The sequence below is a fragment of the Xylocopa sonorina genome, chromosome 17 (genome assembly GCF_050948175.1).
Source record: "Xylocopa sonorina isolate GNS202 chromosome 17, iyXylSono1_principal, whole genome shotgun sequence".
In the NCBI taxonomy this organism is placed as follows: domain Eukaryota; kingdom Metazoa; phylum Arthropoda; class Insecta; order Hymenoptera; family Apidae; genus Xylocopa; species Xylocopa sonorina.
Genome location: NC_135209.1, coordinates 1,505,952 through 1,525,415, shown reverse-complemented (window position 1 = coordinate 1,525,415; position 19,464 = coordinate 1,505,952). Strand labels below are relative to the sequence as shown.

At 37.6% G+C, this 19,464-nt stretch overlaps 8 protein-coding genes across 8 annotated transcripts in view; 4 read left to right on the top strand and 4 right to left on the bottom strand.

Annotated features, from left to right (window-relative positions):
* The window catches only part of Med27 (mediator complex subunit 27), a 419,500-nt gene that overhangs the window by 9,753 nt on the left and 390,283 nt on the right, over window positions 1–19,464 (bottom strand). The window lies entirely within an intron of this gene.
* Rsfs312 (ribosomal silencing factor RsfS-like protein, 312) lies at window positions 769–1,790 on the bottom strand. The gene is made up of 3 exons (XM_076908110.1): window positions 1,409–1,790; window positions 1,047–1,307; window positions 769–965 (listed from the first exon to the last, which is right to left on the bottom strand). Exons 1-3 carry the CDS (start codon window positions 1,746–1,748, stop codon window positions 769–771), a joined length of 798 nt encoding a protein of 265 aa, XP_076764225.1. The 5' UTR covers window positions 1,749–1,790.
* Cdc6 (Cell division cycle 6) lies at window positions 4,732–6,640 on the top strand. Its single transcript, XM_076907752.1, has 4 exons — window positions 4,732–5,039; window positions 5,103–6,032; window positions 6,113–6,324; window positions 6,407–6,640. Exons 1-4 carry the CDS (start codon window positions 4,757–4,759, stop codon window positions 6,638–6,640), a joined length of 1,659 nt encoding a protein of 552 aa, XP_076763867.1. The 5' UTR covers window positions 4,732–4,756.
* On the top strand, window positions 7,125–8,552 carry Prosbeta2 (Proteasome beta2 subunit). Its single transcript, XM_076907633.1, has 4 exons — window positions 7,125–7,242; window positions 7,486–7,665; window positions 7,750–8,065; window positions 8,217–8,552. The coding sequence occupies exons 1-4, from the start codon at window positions 7,181–7,183 to the stop codon at window positions 8,490–8,492; spliced, it is 834 nt and encodes a 277-aa protein (XP_076763748.1). The 5' UTR covers window positions 7,125–7,180; the 3' UTR covers window positions 8,493–8,552.
* Qua (villin like protein quail) lies at window positions 8,171–13,900 on the bottom strand. The gene is made up of 9 exons (XM_076907632.1): window positions 13,871–13,900; window positions 11,788–11,880; window positions 11,525–11,641; window positions 10,995–11,335; window positions 10,097–10,859; window positions 9,836–10,022; window positions 9,512–9,760; window positions 9,102–9,398; window positions 8,171–9,011 (listed from the first exon to the last, which is right to left on the bottom strand). Exons 1-9 carry the CDS (start codon window positions 13,886–13,888, stop codon window positions 8,662–8,664), a joined length of 2,415 nt encoding a protein of 804 aa, XP_076763747.1. The 5' UTR covers window positions 13,889–13,900; the 3' UTR covers window positions 8,171–8,661.
* On the bottom strand, window positions 15,419–17,394 carry Mefts (elongation factor Ts, mitochondrial). Its single transcript, XM_076908104.1, has 4 exons — window positions 17,315–17,394; window positions 16,779–16,934; window positions 16,188–16,716; window positions 15,419–16,115 (listed from the first exon to the last, which is right to left on the bottom strand). Exons 2-4 carry the CDS (start codon window positions 16,932–16,934, stop codon window positions 15,892–15,894), a joined length of 909 nt encoding a protein of 302 aa, XP_076764219.1. The 5' UTR covers window positions 17,315–17,394; the 3' UTR covers window positions 15,419–15,891.
* On the top strand, window positions 17,719–18,474 carry LOC143431168 (dynein axonemal heavy chain 7). The gene is made up of 3 exons (XM_076907723.1): window positions 17,719–17,819; window positions 17,917–18,220; window positions 18,319–18,474. The coding sequence occupies exons 1-3, from the start codon at window positions 17,719–17,721 to the stop codon at window positions 18,472–18,474; spliced, it is 561 nt and encodes a 186-aa protein (XP_076763838.1).
* LOC143431167 (uncharacterized) lies at window positions 18,626–19,360 on the top strand (the record flags this gene model as incomplete). The annotated part of the gene is made up of 4 exons (XM_076907722.1): window positions 18,626–18,670; window positions 18,775–18,924; window positions 18,987–19,175; window positions 19,253–19,360. Coding segments are annotated over 4 exons (492 nt in total), but the record flags the coding sequence as incomplete, so codon positions are not given.

Sequence of the window (19,464 nt, the reverse complement as noted above, 5' to 3'; positions counted from 1 at the left end):
AATTAACATTCGCATGTATTTCTCATAAATTTCCACTTAAGATTGAGAACATTAAAATAAAATGAAAATATTTTTTAATAGAAAAAATTAATGAAATACTTACCAAGTGCATACTTCACCTTGTTGTTAACAATTAATTTCACTTTAACATAAAAAGAAAGAATAGTTTCTGCTATGAACTAAATTGTGCAAAGTTTTTGCGAACAAATTAAATTTCTTTTCTTATATTACTGTACGAATTATTTTTTATCTTATAAATTGCTTAATTAACATGTATAAATGCCGACAGTATAAGTAATGCACGTAAGACAATACAACGTGTTATTCCCATCACGTTTGGTTGATGCACGAAATATAAAATTATGTGTACACATATACTAACACGGAAAATTGTTTTAAAAGATTTCGATGTGTATAATATTGAAGGTGTTAGTCAATGTTTGAAGTAGAATTGATAATTCGATAAGATTTCATTTTGCTAGATCGCGATAAAGCGTCTTTTGATATGGACGCTTATCTGCAGTAGTGAATTGCTTCAGAAAGGATAATAGTTATAGAACATGAGACGTGGAGTGGGAAGTAGGATGCTTTACGCGGGAGAAATTGATTATACTTTAATTTTATAAATTACCGTACAATCATTATCATCCTCAAACTTTATTTTTTTCGTAATTTCGTTTGCACATAAATGAAAATATTCCTGCAATAATTGCATAATGATAACAACATTATATCGATAATACACGATTTATTCAATTTTTATTATTATCATTTCTTGTCTATCTCATTAATTTCATCGTCATTCTCAATAGGTTCTAAATCTGTTAAAAATTCCTTATATTGCTCCATTATATCTTCACTGCTGCTTCTACACTTATCATCATAAGCAGAACCGACCGACCACAATGTTTCTAAATCGTACGCCAATCTGGCAGAGTGCGAAAAAATGTGCAATATTATATTACCTAATAACAAAAGAAATGTACATTACTTCGGTTGTTCTAAGAAAACGTAATACGCTTCTACAAATGTAATTAACAAAGTACCTAAATCTAAAGCTATCCAATCTTTCGAATTTTCTCCTTCAATTTTTGGTAAGGTATCATTGTTACATCTTTTTAATTTATATACTCTACGAACGAAAGCAGCGAGCGCCTTCATATGCTTAGTCGATCTACCTGTAACAACAACTATGTAATTGACGTATTGCAAATGAGGAGGCACAGAAACGACAAAGATATTTCTCGCATTATCTCTTTGTAACAGCGATACAAGATCTTCTATCTCGAACACACCGGTTACACCACCTGAAAGTATTAAAATTTTGTGACAAAAGATCCTTCTAATTCTTTTTCAAATTACAATGTTTGCACGATATTCCACTGCAGGTAGCGTTGATGTTACTTACGCTGTAAATTTATTCCCTCGTAAGGATCATGAACAACCTGTTCCTCCTTTAAATCTTCCAAACTAATCGTTTGTCTCTCGCTAATGTCGAAAATGATTTCCGCATCTTTGTCTTCAAAAACTTTGTGAGTGGTAATCGAACCGGGTAGGTTATACGATGGTTGATTCTCTACATTTTCATCATCGTCTGTATTTTTTTTACTATTAGACGAAAATAACTTAACTTGTCTTAATTGAGAATACGTCACCACGTTATTCGTGCATGGCTTCAAGCGTTCGTAAAACAGCGTTCTCGCTTTTAATAAACATGGCACTAAGCGGCTTCGCATGTTGATCCACATTTATGAAATAAGGTTATGTTTCTACTCGCACTGCGTGCACCAATGATACCGCGCACTCTTGTACACAGCGTGCACGCGACAGTTAAAAAACTGTAAATAATTTTCGACGAAAAAAATATCGTAACGATAGGTATTTAAAAAAATAACGAGACTTCGAGTAATTTAAAGGATCAATTTATTAAATCGTACAAGACGCGTACATTAATAAAATCGGTTCTCCATATAACAATGTTTATTATGTACTAGATGAAATTAATACAATTCGGTCAGATTGATCTGGTTGACGTTATTGTTACAGCTGAAACAAAGATGTTACAAGATTGATAATTGTTTTTGAAACAAGATCGTATACATAGGTTTTTTTTCATTTGAGTTTGTATGTATACAATCGACGATGTAATTTATTGTATGCATTTTTTTGGATAGAATTGTTGCGAAGAATATTTATTTGCACAAGAACGATTAGAATATTTCGAAATTCGTAATTCGAACTTACAGAGATTGCAGACGTGAATTTATTTAGACCTCGCACGCATCTTCCTCCTTTTGCGCTTTAGCCTACGCATTCTCTTTTTCCGCCACTAAAAGTAGATAATTTTCAATGAATTTTGTTTCTTACCATTTTTTAATACGTAAACAACACAAACAAGGAATAATCTTTGTATAACAGAAATGTGTTTAGCGTTCACGTCAAGTAACTGCGTGTCACGGAAACAAACAGCAAAACGTTTGTCGAAAAGTTAAAAAAAGTATACAATTACAAATTTATTGGTAAAAATATTACAAGCAACGAGAAATGTTAATATTAGCCTTACCTTCGCTCTCATTTCGAGGTTTTGAAATTTCTAGATTACTCTAGAATCTCTCGATCTTGTCTCGTTGTTCAACCGTTTCGTTTTAATGCCAATATGGAAGAGAAACGCTCGCTCCTGAATCTGGGAACATCGTGGTCTATAGTTCTTGTATTTAACTGTAGAGGGCTAAGAAATTACATATGGGCCGTTTATTTTGAAAGTGGTGTAAGTCTTTTTTAAAAAATATGAGATATGACGTATATTTTATGCATAATTTAGTGTAAACTTTTTGTTTATAACTAGTTAGTATTTAATATTTTAAAAAATGCCAATGCTTTGTTCAATTTAAATGTTGTATCACGATGCCAAGCCTATTACATATAAAAAATATAAGGATAAGCAGCTATTACCACATGAAGAGCATAAATAATTAATAATACCAATATCTTGCGTTAAGTTTAACAATATATAAATATAATTAACGTTTGTAATAAAAAATGCTAATCCTATTTTATTTTTTGTTATTATTTATAAAGAAAATTGAATTAATACTAGATATATTTTAAGTAATATTTGTTATTTAAAGATTGAAATTAAGTGATATTTACAATTGATTAATTATGAAGGTGGTGTAAGTCCATTTGCAGCTTGGAAATTGTCAATTATTCTAGTTATAACTAGAAATTTATAAATTCACCTAAAACAAATTTAAACAATCAAATTACGTATTGATAAATTAGTACAAACATTCCCAGACTTCACATAATTAACCTATATTTTCTAATTTCCAGATCTGCTAATATTCAATTTTCTCAAAACAAAAGAAACTGGATTTGCACCACTTTCAAAATAAACGGTCCTTATAATGCATCCACACAAAATCCACAGAAAATTTTAATAATATTTATTAATAACATTAAACAAATAATATTTGTTAATAACATTAAATAAGGTGTACGAATTTTAAATAACATATCGTAAAGAATTACGTATGAAAATATATTGCTATTTATTCTGAAAGTGGTGCAAGTCCATTTTCTTTTGTTTCGAGAAAATTGAATGTTAGCAGATCTGACAATTAAAAAATATAGGTTAATCATATGAAGCCTGGGAATGTTTGTACTAATTTATCAATATGTAATTCGATTATATAAATTTCTTTTAGGCGAATTTAACAAGAATAATTAACAATTTCCAGGCTATAACTGGACTTATACCACTTTCATAATTATTCAATTGAAAATATCATTTATAATTTCAATTTTGAAATAACAAATATCACTTAAAATATATCTCATATTAATCTAATTTTCTTTATAAATAATAACAAGAAATAAAATAGGATTAGAATTTTTTATTACGAACGTTAATTATATTTACATATTGTTAAACTTAACACAAGATATTGGTATTATTAATTATTTATCCTTATATTTTTCGCATGTAATAGGCTTAGCATCGTGATACAACATTTAAATTGACCAAAGCATTGGCATTTTCTAAAATATTAAATACTAACTAGTTATAAACAAAAAGTTTACACTAAATTATGCATAAAATATAGGTCATATCTCATTTTTTTTAAAAAAGGACTTACACCACTTTCAGAATAAACGGTCCATATAATTCATCCACACTGTGCAACTGCTACATATATGTGTATCATATTATTTTAAGTAATTTGAGACGCATATGGTGTGAAGAAAATTCTAAGAACATTAAATAAGCTGTACGAATTTTAAATAACATATAGTAAATAATTGCGTATGAAGATATATTGTTATTTGAAGTTAATCAGAAATTGACATTTTATATTTATTTTCGCGCGGGTACCATAAATAGGTACCCCACTCTAATCCGCCCCTTTTCTACGTATCCTCGTTTTCCCGCGTTCAAAGTGCCTTCCCGCGAAAAATTATACCCTGCCGTTTAAGACTTGTTGCATGTCAGTCGAAGATGCTTTGCATATTTGTGAGGAACGTACGAGGAAGCGCATGAATTTATTTTGACGAAGAGACGAACAATACGATATTAGTAAACGCTCAATTTCGATCTACGTCCTTTTGTTTTTAAAAGCGATACATTTTGGAGCAGAGATTCTAGGTTAAAAATTAACAGGAACGAAATGTTCGAGCCATTTGTATTAAGCGTCTGAGGAGCAAGTTTTAAGACTGTGTATGTTGGTAAGTTAAGCGTTTTAAAGTTGACGGAAAAATGACGAGTATTCAGACGACGATACCGTTCACTGTACGAAAGAAATGTTCGTTTTACGGAGTTAAACGTAACGTGGCCAAAGAAGATTTTACTAACGCAACCGCCAGAGATTCTTCCTACAAATATACACCAGCTGTGAAGAAAGTGATCACTTTGAGTAGCAGCGAGTCAGAGTCAGACTCTGATGTGGAGAATACGTTAATAGAAAACAATTTGAAAGTCTGCGGCAATGGTACAACACCAGTGCAAACTCCGCGACGTCAAAAATCAAACGAGTCTGATGGTAGGTAAATGATAGCATTTAAGTGAACTTTAGATATCTTTTACAACGATATGTTTATTTCAGATGCGCATGGCTCCACTCCGCCGAAACAGAAGAGGCTGGATAACTCGTCTATAGTAACATCTCCATTGACACCATCGACTCTGTTCGATAAATTAAGTCTGACGTTATCTCCTAATAAAGAGGAGAAACTAGTTCCTAAGAAATTATTCGGCTCGGTAAGGTATCAAAATGCACGCAAGGCTTTACACAGCTCGATACCTGAGAGTTTACCAGGCAGAGAAAGTGAATTACAAAAGTTACAAGAATTCATGGAAGAACATCTAAAAACTGAAACGTCTGGGTCTTTGTACGTGTCAGGACCACCTGGAACAGGAAAAACAGCTTGTCTCTCGAAGCTCATATTAAAACCCGAGTTCAAATCAAAATTTAGGGTAGTTTATGTTAATTGCACAAGTATGAAGTCTGCTGGCGTAATTTACGCGAAGATTATCCAAGAGTTGGGTTTATCTACAACAAAGTCTGGAAAGAACAGTAAAGCAATTATCGAAAGATATTTAATTTCAAATCACAAAATGTTACTGCTCATTTTAGACGAAATTGATCAGTTAGAAAGTAAAAAGCAATCTGTTTTATATTCTATCTTCGAGTGGCCATCAATACCTGGCTCCAAGCTAATTTTAGTCGGCATTGCTAACGCTTTGGACTTAACAGATAGAATATTACCAAGATTACAAGTTAAATGCGAATTGAAGCCGAAGTTAATGCATTTTGCGCCGTATACAAAACAGCAAATACATAATATAATATGTGATAGATTAAACGAAGCTAATGCATCCGATTTGTTTACTGGAACTGCGATACAAATGTTATCTGGAAAAGTTGCTGCCATTTCTGGTGATATTAGAAGAGCATTGGACATTAGTCGAAGAGTAATCGAGCTCGCGGAATCTCACAAAATGGCGCAAGTTTTACAACCGACTAACAATAATGGTATGTTCCTACATTGCATAAAAATAAAATGAAGGAAAAGAAATAAATTGTCATTCCGTAAAGATTAATTTTTATTATAGAAATAAATACAGGCAGTCCCAAGAAACAACAAGCTACAGCGGATAAGCCGGTGGACTTAAAAGAAGTTATCACTGTTTTAAACAACGTTTACGGCGGATCTCAAAATATTGAGAAAGAAGAGAGTACGTTTCCCTTGCAACAAAAATTGCTGTTATGCTCTCTGTTATTAATTTTAAATAAAGGACGAAACAAGGATGTAACAGTGGGAAAAGTAAGTTGAGAGCAATGGAAATAAATGAACCGAAGGTCCATATTTATGATATTTAATATGTGTTACTATAATTATATTTCAGTTGCATGAAGTATACAAAAAGGTCTGCAAAAAGCGGAATATTCACGCCGTTGATGGTTCTGAATTTTATAGTTTATGTTCGTTGATAGAAACTAGAGGTATTTTAAAATTAACGAAAAAGAAGGAACCCCGTTTATCAAAAGTAAACTTAGAATGGGATCTGGACGAGCTGGATGCAGCGTTGCAAGATAAAAATATGATGGCGGAAATTATTAACGATGTCTCTTGTTTATAGATTACTTAATTATCTTTCGTGATACCTGAAAAAAATGCTTTAGCATGAAATGTCGCGAGAAGCGCGTTAAAAGAAAAAAGCGTTAAAAAATGTTAAATTTATCGGATAGTTAATGGAAAAGTTTAATAACTTCGGAAAATAGTTTCTAAATTGTAGCATGTTATCTTTGATTCTTTTAATTTTGAATTAAACGTTAATAAATTTTAATCGCAATTGAATACGTCGCTTTTTATATGTTTATAGCGAAAGTATTCTTTATACGATACTTTATTTAATATTTTCAGCATTTATATCGTGGTTTTTATTTCGCGAACATTCTGTTACGTTTACTTTTTAATAAATGTAATATATTTGTAATTGTGTTTGTTATGCGTTGTCTTTTCAATTAGTTATACGTGAAATGTTTGCGAGAAATTCGTAGTTTGGTTTATTCAATTAATGCTGCCATCTGTCGATAAATATCGACACTTGTAAGGTTGTTTTCTCATTAGCGTTTCGTCAGGGAGATATTTGGCGTTAGCAGTTTGAAAGTTTTCAATCATGTCTTCGGTTCTTGTGCCTGAGATTCCAGCTCCTGGATTTTCTTTCGATCTCTGTCAACGGTAATTCATTGTTACAATGTCACGTTATTTAACTGCAACTCGTATCGATAACTCGTATAATTAAGAAAGTTCAAAGTAACGTTTCATGGAACATAACCTATTTTATGAGCTAATATTGCTGTGTCATTTTTAAACAATATCTATTTCTTTTAGCAAATTTCTGTTGCACAGTCGATACAAAATACGTAAGAATAATAATATAATATATATATAACGAATTTTATATGATTGCGTTTTTTTCAGAAACAATTTTCTGGTAAAGAAAGGGTTTCAACCACCCAGAGCTGTTAAAACTGGAACAACAATCGCTGGAATTGTTTATAAAAATGGAGTTGTTCTTGGTGGTGATACTAGATCAACAGAAAATACCATAGTTGCTGATAAAAACTGCAGCAAGATACATTATCTCGCTGAAAATATATAGTACGTGCATTATTAAAATGAAACCTCTTGGCGTAATATACACTTGGTTCGTTGAATTAATTTAATTTAATAATTATTCTCCAGTTGTTGCGGTGCTGGAACTGCTGCTGATACAGAAATGACAACTCAAATGATATCCAGCCAATTAGAATTACATCGTTTAAATACTAATCGCATAGTACCAGTTTGTACCGCGAACGCAATGATCAAACAGTTGTTGTTCCGTTACCAAGGCAACATTGGAGCAGCTTTAATATTAGGAGGCGTCGATTTAGATGGACCACATTTATATTGTATTTATCCACATGGATCCTCGGATACGCATATGTATACTAGCATGGGGACTGGGTCGTTAGCTGCTATGGCTGTGTTCGAAAGTAGATGGAAACCCGATATGACGGTGAAGATATTTTATGTTTTTATGCATTTGATAACAGTGATTAGTTACATGTCACATAATGATAACTTTTGTCTCTCTTAAGATATTTAAGGTACAGTATTCGTGTTCTAAAAATGTGCTATATTTTTATTTCATTTTAAATTGTGCACAGGAGGAAGAAGCTAAAGAATTGGTAGCGGATGCCATTCGTGCTGGTGTATTTAATGACCTGGCATCTGGATCTAACGTAGATTTGTGTGTCATACGTAAGGGCTCTGTTGATTATCTGCGACCTTACGATGTTGCCAATGTTAAAGGACAGCGCAATATATCGTATCGATATAAACCTGGAACCACTGCTGTACTTAGTAAAGTGGTGCATCCAATAATTGTCGAAGGGGAAACTGTTCGTAGAATTGAGGCAGAGCCAATGGACACTTCATCTTAAAATGTGGATTTGGATACACTTGAATTTCTATTAAATAAAGCCTTACTTGTAACACTTTGATCTACCACTGTTTTGCTTTCTTTTTTCAATTAGTAATTTTAACGTTTTTTATTTTTTGATTATACTGTAATGACTATAGTACAAAACTTTATTATTAAAAAACGGGATCTTAGAAAAGTCCTGCTGATTGTTTTAGTCTTTGCCGTTTCCAAGCAGGAAGTTTTACAAACTCATCTGGCTCCATTTTAAAGATCGCAATGAAATTATCGAAAGTAAGGTGCATCTCTTTACGGACAACGTCAACGCCGGGCGGCAAATTTTCCGGATCACCTTTCAACGTAGAAAGGGGATACTTCACATAACTATCGAAGTCGCTTAATGATTTCGACAACGACTGTATTTTCGGCAGCGATTCTTTGTCTTGCAAGAGAGTGCAAAATGTTTCAAATGTCTTGTATTCTCTTAGTAAATTGTAATTCCAGTTATCGAAAAGTCCAATAAATGTTGAAGGTTCCGTACCTAGAGAAGAAAGTGAGATAAATTATGTATCATCGCAAAGTTCTTTTTTCTATAAACAAGCTATTTGTTGTTCTTATTTAATTATTATACCTTGTTTAATTATAGAAATTGTTGCATTTCGATCTCGACCGGCTGGATGACTGTACAAAAATATCATTGCATCACGCACGCACTCCTTCAATGATTTAGGAGCAGCAGACTTTCCAATCCACATCCATATCATATTTCCAGCGTCTAATAGCCAAATAGCTTCTGGAAAGAGGCTGCTCTGATTATACCCAAGAACTTCTTCGCCAACAAACATTTCACCTTCTGTTAAACATTGGTACAAGTGTTTCTCGAGTTCTTCACCGTCATCGATAGTTTCTGTACCGTAAGTGCCTTTACCTTAAGAATAAATTTTCGAAAATAAATTGGACAATTAAATGCAGCAGCGTATTAAAACAAAATGAAGACTGTATTCGTTTTTGTTTCGATAGCAAAAAGAAAGGTATATCAACCTCCGAGCTCTGTCCAGAAATCATCATCTTCGTTATTTTCAGTTATCAGTGGTGCATTCCTGGGCGCAAGACGTCTAGATGCTTCTCTAGCATCGCCAGTACTCTTAAGACCGCACCACACTATCGGTAGATTAGAAAACAGAATAAAAACCCCGCTAGAATCCAGGCTACTAGATCTCAGAGGTCGTTCAACTGCTTTCGATGTGTATGGAGTAGATCCGAATACCCTAACGAGATACTTTTCCGGAGCTGTGAAGTAAACATTTAATTTAGAAAAAATCCAATTAAAAGTACGACTAGTAATCAAGTGTATCATCTGCTTACGAGAATCACGATGCCTTCCAGCCAGTATTTTCAATTTTCCACCGTAAATTTGCAACAAATGTGGCGGTTCTCTGCCTTGATACGCTTTCACTAACTGACCATAGGTGTCTTCTGCCAAACGGCAAGCTACTTCCAAAGCAGCCTCTCGATCCGCGTTCATGGAATGAACTCCTTCCCAGCAATAAATCTGCGACATTACAGATACTTCAAAATCGACTAATCACTTGGTAAAACAATCCAGATTCTGATCTTTCAACATACAATCGTTTTACTCCTACGTCCTTGCCCATATTTGTAGCACATCACGTAACAGGCTTCCGCGTAGTATATTCCTTTATCCTCTACCAGTATCGTTCCTTCCTTATGGGTTACCCTCCAAAGAGTTCTCTCGCCAGACCCGTCGTCCACTAATTGACACTCAGCAGCCATCTTAGGCCTCTCGTTCATGTAATCGGGTTCGAAGCTTAGCGGCAGCGTGAGCGGTCTTGTCTTCGTCGGTTCCCATCCTCTGATCAGAGCTTTCATTTCCATGGGCTCGCAAGCCTCCAACGCTCTTACCACCGACACACCGTTGCTGTAGTTCTTCTTCTTCACGAAACCGCGAGCATTGCGGATCGCTTCTAATTTTTCCCGGGCGTTCACATCGCGTCCCACCCAGGCCCAAACGCCTGCCTCGCCGCGGTCAATTAGGTAAACGGACTCGGATGTCAGGTCCGATCGGAGTATCGGACCAGACTTTAATTCCGCCACTTTGTATTTACCAGATTGCTCGCTGCATCTGTATAGTTTAACCGGGGTCGGCACGTTAACACGGTGGGGGCGATCAGGTTTGACCACTCTTGTAAAAGGATCCAAAATACTGGCGAACAACTGTTGGTCCCCATCTGATAGCGTCTGCTCGTAACCATCATCGACGATTATGACACGAGCGTTGTCGTTCTTTTTCCTCGTCTCCAAGACGCTGACCGCGTGGCGCTTGTGTAACGGATCCGTTGATGAGCCCAACCACAGAAATATGACACCCCTATTACATTATTAGTACGTTATTATCATACCATGCAAATAGAGATAGATGCAGAGAGATTTCTCACTCCCTGTGTCTCATAATCAGTAATCACTGACCCTCTTAAATTGATTTAGATATTCGTTTTCTACATACTTGGTGAGTACGTCTACGAGAATAACATCTCTTGAACAGAAGTGGTCCCAGTGAACTTTCTCCAGTTCGGTCAGGATAGGAACCGCTACACCAGTTACTCTCTGCAGCTTGCACGACGGTGTCTCGAAGTGAAACTTTTCGATGACAAGACGTTGCCGGAAGTAAGCCTGAAATCTGGGAGTTTCGCGTCCCTGCGCCTCTCTGGATAGAATCGTCGCGGAGACCTGCGAGTCCAATTCAGCCGCTCGAAGGGCAGCAGCCCCAGAAATTGTCGGATCACAGGCGGAGCCGATCCAGAAGTGTATCACCCGGCATACCGCAGTCGATTTCAGTTCTTTAACCTGTTTTAATTGTTGCGAAATAACTGTTAGCTGTTTCAGTTCAGATACATTGTTCAATAACAATTCAAAAGTATATCATACTCATTTATTTGAAAATGTATTTTCTTCTTTTCTTAATTGGATTGCAAACGTTTTGACTTTCAAGCACTTTGTATGAATATGAAAACCATAGAAGAATTGAAACATTACCGGCATTCCAGGGTAAGGAAGCGGCCCGTCTTTAGGCGACACTGCGTAGATAATGTATGCCAGATCCGAGAGGAAGCATCCCATATTATTTCCCGTGACAGCCGTAACTCGTAAACCCTGTTGCATAGACGTTTTAAAGGGTAATTTCATTTTTTCCTGTTTCGTAACTTGTCGAGAAGTGACTAACGAGACCAAGACTTATTTAACAAGTATATATACTGCTATAAGTGTCTAGCTTGTATTTCTTTCTTTCTCCATAGTACCTCTATTTTCCAAATGCGAAACGTGCTGGTGTTCCTCGGGATATTTTTGAAAACTTCACCGTTAGAGTCATCGGAACGGCAGCTTCTGTCGTCCTACGGCAGATCGTAAAATTTATTCAGAAACCAGTTACACTTTCCGGATTAGCACAGGACTAAATGCACATGTTAAGTTTTAACCGTATACATTTTTCAATTGTACTCGCTTCGCGCGAATATAGAAGGTGAGTAATGGAAGTATTATCGTGAACCTTAATTTCCAAGGTTCTCGTAATGGGAACAATATGGTTGCTATCGAGACGATATCGATACGGTCGAAAAAAAATAGGGAACAAACGATACGAGGAAAGAGAACGACGTATACGAAAGAAACATATCTGCAATTATTTACGGTGAAACTGTATCAGCCTTTATTTCTCCTTCGCGCTAGAACGTTCTCTTCTTTCATGTCTAAAAGATCGTTTTGTCTACATTATATTACCGTTACGATAATGCCCGCGCGTAACAATTTTTCTCACGCTTTCTCGTGTAAAATATCATGATTTCTATTAGACCTTTTTTTTTACGCACCGACTCTTCGAGCCTTCCCGATGGTTCTGACATCTCTCACCGATCGTTCTCTACGTTTTCAGTCACAGCTCTGGCCCCGTCGATCACCGTGTCATCGGTTCCCTATCGATCGCTTCTGTATCTTATAAATTCGTTCGAGAGAACGGCTGGCCGATCGTCTCTGATCGAACTCACAGGAGTCACAACAGCAGCGTGCGCGGATGAATTTCGCAACGGAGAAACGCGATCGGTGCTCGGTACCGGACGGTTGCCGGCAGAAAACTAGGGTACGAGAACTCGCGAGAGCGAGGTCCTCGGAAGGACTTAATCGCAGGTGATCCGCAATCGCGCGTGCAGATACTTGCATGCGATTGCACGAGTCTGTTGCTGCACTCGCGTTCGCGGCGATACATAAAAGAAGTGTAATTTACAAGACGATCGACATTATCAGAAATTAATTGGCGCTTTCTGTGCATATCGAATGATACCTCTGGACATTGGATCAGGATGTGATCAAGGATAGCGTACAGGTTTTCGTATCCGTGGCATGGTCTCAACAAAATGAAATTTTGGATCGTAACTTTAATGGTAATTGGTATGGCTTGATAAACAGTTTGAAAAGAGTTATCCTTGAATTAGCCGGGCAAGCGTGCGAATTCCTCTTTGTAGTTTCTCCCTCGCGTAGCTGATTCGCTTTTACGACTTTCCATAGTTTGATTACCGATTTGCTAACTGTATTGCGCGTTTCACGTGCCTATCTTCTATCCAGTTGTAAATATCTCGACATTGCTCGATGACGTAACGCGACTTTACCATCGACGATTGCCATTTAATGCCGCGAGCTTGCACGGTGTAGGTGACGCAAAGTGCAGCGTTCGCACGTATACGAACGTGGCATTGTCTTCGCGGATGCATCTCCGCGTTCGTTGGTGCCCACGCCTACCGTTGCCTTGGCACATCCGCGTAACGATATGCACACGCGTGTGCACGCGTTATTCCAGCGGAGTCCGCGACGATCATTTGTGGCAGGAAGTGGCGACTGCGCTCGCTGTACGCCCACCAATCCGTGGAACCGTCGATCTTCCGCGAGCAGCCTCGCGAGGAAGTGGAAATCCGCGGCTGTTCAACTTCCCTCGAATTTACCTCGCTCGCTTGTATCCCCGCCTCGTTGTTTCATCTTTTCAACGATAATACGATAACTCGTGCAATTCTGATCGTTATATTATCTCTTTCAGGAAAGTAGGAGAGGAATCTAAACGCTTGGATGATATGCCAGACTCGAGCGATCACTGGATCTACCAGAAAGAAGATATCATCAATATTTACAGTTGGATTTTCAAGAAGCGTTTGATACAGTACATCGTTAGAAAAAATCTGAAACTACGAGATATCGGTTGGAATGAAAATTCGCCTCGTTAACGGGGAGAACTGGCGGGGAACGGAACAATTACACTCTTATCGGCCCGTATCATCATCGCTCTTCTCGCGTCTCTTAATTTCACGCATGTAAGTCATTCACATATCTCCGCAGACTCACCCGTCTAGAGAAATCCATCGTTCTTCTTTTCCCGTTTCTTTTTTCTCTTTTTTTTTTTGCTCGTCAGGTCATTTGAAGGAGTACGAGTGCGCGCGCGCGTTCCCTGCACGAACGAACGATTACACAGCGATACGCGCGAAGGAGCAGAGGAGAAGGCGTTCGTCCGCGAGGTAACACCGTCTAACTGTACGCGAACACAACTGGTGCCCATGCGTTCCCCGCTAAAAAGAAACCGTACCGGTGCGGACTCGTCCGGAAGTCGGCCCGGAACCTCGACCGGCCACCCGTGACCAACGGGTACACTTGGTGGATACACACATTTCAGCCATGCGGGCATCGCTTCTACGGCACACGCATATCTCGCTCGAGTGCACCTGTTCCCTGTACCTTTCTAACGTCATCCTGCGTCACGAAGGTCCCCTATCCGATCTTGTTCTTTCTTCCTTTTTTTCCTCGCAGGCCGTCTACGCTCGAATAACGGAAACCGCGTATAACGATCGTGTTTACACTCCTCCATCGGCCTCGCTTGTAACATTAAGACCGTGGCGAAGGAACGCGCGATTGTTGCGTTCTCTTTGCCGCGCGACGTAATTTATTATTTTGCGGGATGTTCGCTTGAACGAATAATTACGCCCGTAATTCGTTTCGTTCGTGAACGAGAGAATTACGGATTAATATTCAACGCCGCTTAAAACGTTGCGGACACGTGAACGGCTGTACGGTAGCTGCTCATTTATTATAATAATGTTGTCGGAGGGCGTTGTTTCTTCATGGCCGGACGGAAATGGGATCGCTGTGTCAATCGTTTTTAACGGACACGAGAAGCTTTTAGAGTTTATTTTATATGGCGTGGGAGACAGCTGATGGACCGGGGAAATGACGACTCCGATCACTCCAGCGGTTTGTGATTCCTTTTTTTTCTGTATACGATATGGATCGTTCTGCTCGATCATTAAATTGCGACCTCTCTTCTGTGGGTAGTTGAAAATTTTACGTGGGATGAAAGAAATTTTCTGTTGAAGACTATGAGCGATATATGTCTATCAGGAACACTGGGTTGCAATGCTTGCTCTCAAGGAGTACAGGTTTACGTACAGTTTATTTGATGTTAACGCATTTATTTGTAAAGCATTGTACAATTCGTTTCTTCTTATCTAAAACCTCATAAAAAATAGGCAAACTTTGCTAGTTGTAAGGAGTCGAGGAGCTGCTCATCGTCGTTGGAACGTTTGGAACTAGAGGCGGAAATTGAATCTAGAACTGAGGCGATACCGCTTCGTCGAACGAGCGACGCGCAAACTGAACCATCCGATATTGACCAAGAATTATTTTGTTGGGATGCTAGAGTTACGTTGCCGCATAGACAAAATTTTAAACATTCTGCTGATATATTGAACTTTCAAGTACGATTCGCAAGCTTCTTAACGCTTAGTGTATTACATTGTAATATGTATTATTAATGTTTTTAGGGTGTCGTGCATTCTCCAGATGATATTGCTCGTTACTGGAAAAAAGACTCACGAATGTGGCTTTGGAAGTCTGTGAAACTTATGCGGAGAAGGAACAAACTTAAATCGCCTAATAATACATGCGCGATTAATAAAGAAAAGAAGGACGAGCAATAGTTTGAATATTATTTATACAGTCGACTCGAATTTATTATTGAATATTATTTATCGAACATAAAGTTTTTTGGATTACTTTTATAATTTCCACACTGATACTACAAAATTATTTTACTTTTCTATAATTGTAGACGCGCTATTAAACAATTGTAACAATAAAATACATTAGTTTTTACATTGTATATAATTTATGGTAATTTTTGATGTAATTACAATAACTAGTGCGTAACAAAGAAATGCGAGTTTCGGTATTTTACTTGCATCAAAATAATGTATCGAGTATGTATATATACATATATTTGTTATGTGGAAAGGCAACGATACTCTTGCATAAAATAGGTACGAAATTTATACGTGATGAGTATATATATTTATTCTGTTAACCGAAGTGCTTTTTTAACCACAAGTTTCAACAGAATCCAGCGTTTGTCTATCCTCGACTATTTCGCCCATTTCAAAGCGGACGAAGTCCAAGATTTCAACCTGTTCATTTTGCAACAACTGCTGTACAGACACAGAGGGATCGAGCAAGAATTCTTGATACAGCATAACAAGTTCGTCGTCTATATTTTCAGCAGGGAAATCAACTCTTGGATCGCCAACTTTGACTGGATTCATACCTAACAATAGAGAATAGATTAATTATATGGTACTGAAAACAAATATTGTTACAAAAACTAATTAAGAAGTACCAATAACGTGTTGACAAAGCTGTAATCCCAAAATTTCTTTCCTTTCTTCAGATTTCAAAGCGATCAGTGCCCCATATCGTCCAAAAGATGGTGGAACTGGATTTACAGGCGTAGGATGGGTACATCCGTACAAATGTACACCTGGTTGTACGCTCATAAATAGCGCCCGTCTTATATTAATGTTCTCCCCTACAGACCCAATGGTTAAGGCGGAATGATCAGCTAAACTTTTGCCATCGCTGGCGCACAATTCATTTATCGACTCTCTATGTAACATGGTCTTATTAATCAATGAATTCTGTTCGATCGTCATCCCATGCTTCAGCACAGTGGAAACTATAATTTCTGCTAGATCGTGGAACTTTTTATTTCTTGCGACAAAGTCTGTCTCGCAGTTAATTTCAACAAGTGCTCCATAATTATCATTCTTCACCATTGCTATCAATCCTTGGCAAGTTAATCTAGATTGTAGCTTCATCGCTTTATCCCATCCCTGCGCCTGAGCCTGTTCCTTTAGCCACTGTTCCGCCTAACACAACGAACTTATTACAAACATCCCTACACAAAATCAAGATTTAACAATCGTCTTACTTTTTCCAGGTTATTGTCATTTGTCTCCAAAGCCTTTTTGCAGTTTATGAATGTATATCCGGTCTTCTTGCGTAACTTACTCAATAACGTTTTCTTCGAGGTATAACAGAGCACATAACTTGTGTGTATCGAGCGAAAGAATTGACGTGAAATCATCTGAAACATGCCACTTGTATTACCACATGTAACAATTCCAAAGAATCCTATGATATCAATTGAAACATAACCTAAAAATACGTGAAGCTCATTTCAACTAATATTTTATCAATATCAAATAACGTTACAAAATCGTAATTTTCTAAGGACATTTTTAAACGAAATCCTTTAGAAAGACCGTAGAAACCGATCAATTTCGTTGCTTGGAAACTGCAGTCAATTGCAGTTGCGTTACTCTGTTTACAATGCGACGCGATTAAATGCCCATGAAAATATTTCACGCGACATCGCACATCCATCGACAATATCACAGAGCGATCGTTTAAATTGTAACTTGTGATACCCTGACAAACAGATCGCTCGACGAGGCATGTACCTACCGTGCACACAGTTTAAAAGCGAAGATGTAATTCAGCCATCAAGAAAATCGGTCCGAACGTGGCGCCTTCTGCAGTGATACAAAATTCGTCGCGAGCTAGCAGAAAGTATAAAATTTGTTTACATCACATTTCATCGTTCGCTTCGTCTTTAATCTTCCCGCATAAATCTCGTGCAATTGCCGTTAATTGCACGATCGTGTCTGCAATTTTATTTTAAGGGTACAAAGTATACTTTTTGAGTTCGTACAACAAGTAGTTTCGATATGGAATGCGACTGTACGAACGTAATGTCTTGCGACATTATTTCGCATCCGGCAATTCGAAAAGATCGCGGCACAGACCGGAAGTTATCGAAGGTGATCGACGCGAAAGTCGAGCCGTTATTTTCATTACCGCGGGAGTTGATGGAATGCGTGAAATGTAAATCGAGGGAGGCGAAACGGAAGCAATGGGAATCTGCAGAAACTTATACAGGAAAGCGATTGAAAGTGGAACACTTTCGTAGGTGAGCGAATCGTTCGAATTTGCCAACTTCTTTACAGTCGTAATTAAAAAAGAAACGACGAATTTAAATCAGAGTTTACTAAAGATTCTGTTTTCAGGTTTATGGTCGGTTTAATCGTGAAACCTCAGCTTTCGGGATCACGAATTGATTTAAGTAACGACGAGGACGTAAATCGGTATTACAATTACATTTGCAATGGGGTTGACACCGTTCACACGGTGGAAATTCAAGACGACGTTGTAGAGGAAATATTCGATTTGGTCCCGTACCATTTGAGGGATCGATTCGGTTACCTCGCGGAAAGTTTGCTGATCGAGATCAAAGAGACCTTCACCAGGGATATTAAAAGGGCGATACTGAAGTACGCGCTTCAAGATCCACCAGAGAGCTATTTATCCGAGGTTGAATTCAAGTTTCACTTCTGTTTTCTCTATTTAAACTCTATTTTATCTTATACGTGTATTGTGACACGTTTAGTTCTTGAAAATATTTTCCACAGGGAGAAACGAGTCAGAAGCTGTTGAAAATAAAGCATGTTCTACCTGGTTTAACGGCTCAGGTTCAAAAATGCCGTCAGTATTTAGGAGATAATTTATTTTTGATTAATCCGTGCATGAAACAGACCTTGGACACCTGGACCAGTAAATTTGGGTAGAGAATCGTTTATTTATTATCTGTACACGTATAAATGTTTCCATTCTAAAAGGGAAGGGTGGTTTTTCTTTCAGCGATTTTCGATTGATCGATTTAAAGCAAATTGCCGAATGTACAGACAGCTGGGACTTGGCAGAGTTTAACAAAACGATTCACAAGCAAATCATAAGGGGAAGGAACACCTTGAAGAATGTTTGGTATGCTGACATACAAGAGAAGTTTCTCAAGGTCGAATTTCAATGACGATCGTAACAAACGTAATTTCTGTTATATAATTAAATGACGCGCGATTGCTTTGCAGAATAATAGGCAGGGATTAGTTCCTAGTCCGTTGCAGCGTTTACGATTCAAAAGGTTCTACGGGTGCCTTGCCAAAATAATGGAAGCGCAGCTTTTGTTCATGTGCAAATTCAGCCTGAAGGATTTTATGAACTTCATTATCCACGGCCAGGTGAGGGTACATTTAACGCGTGACGTGAAACGAATCGCGCAATAATTGTTCATTACTTGCAGCCGATCGTTCGCGAGTTTAACGTGAACATCGTCGTTGGCTTTGACCAGCTCACCTTCGAGCCGTCCTTCGAAAAGTTCGAGAGTGTCTTCTGCAATATCTTGGACGAGATATGCGCAGCTGTCCGATATTTCGACGTGTTAGAGGCTCAGCTTTATTTAGATTGGTCTGGTCCAGAGGAATTGTTGAAGGTACAATAAATTACTATTTATTCTGCATCGCGTAAAAACGAATATGAACGCTGTACACTGAATCGCTCTTCACGTAGCCACGCATAGAGCAGTCCAGAGTGCAGAAGCTTAAACGGAGTATCGCTGATCTGATTTACCAAGAGAAACGCATTCCAGAGCAGATTCTAGCGGAACTACAAACGTAACTATCGACCATTGATTCGTATTTAAAGCCTTGTTTAACCTTCGACCTTATATTTGCCAGATACGAACGTTTCTATAACAACGAGGAGTACAGTACTGTAGAACG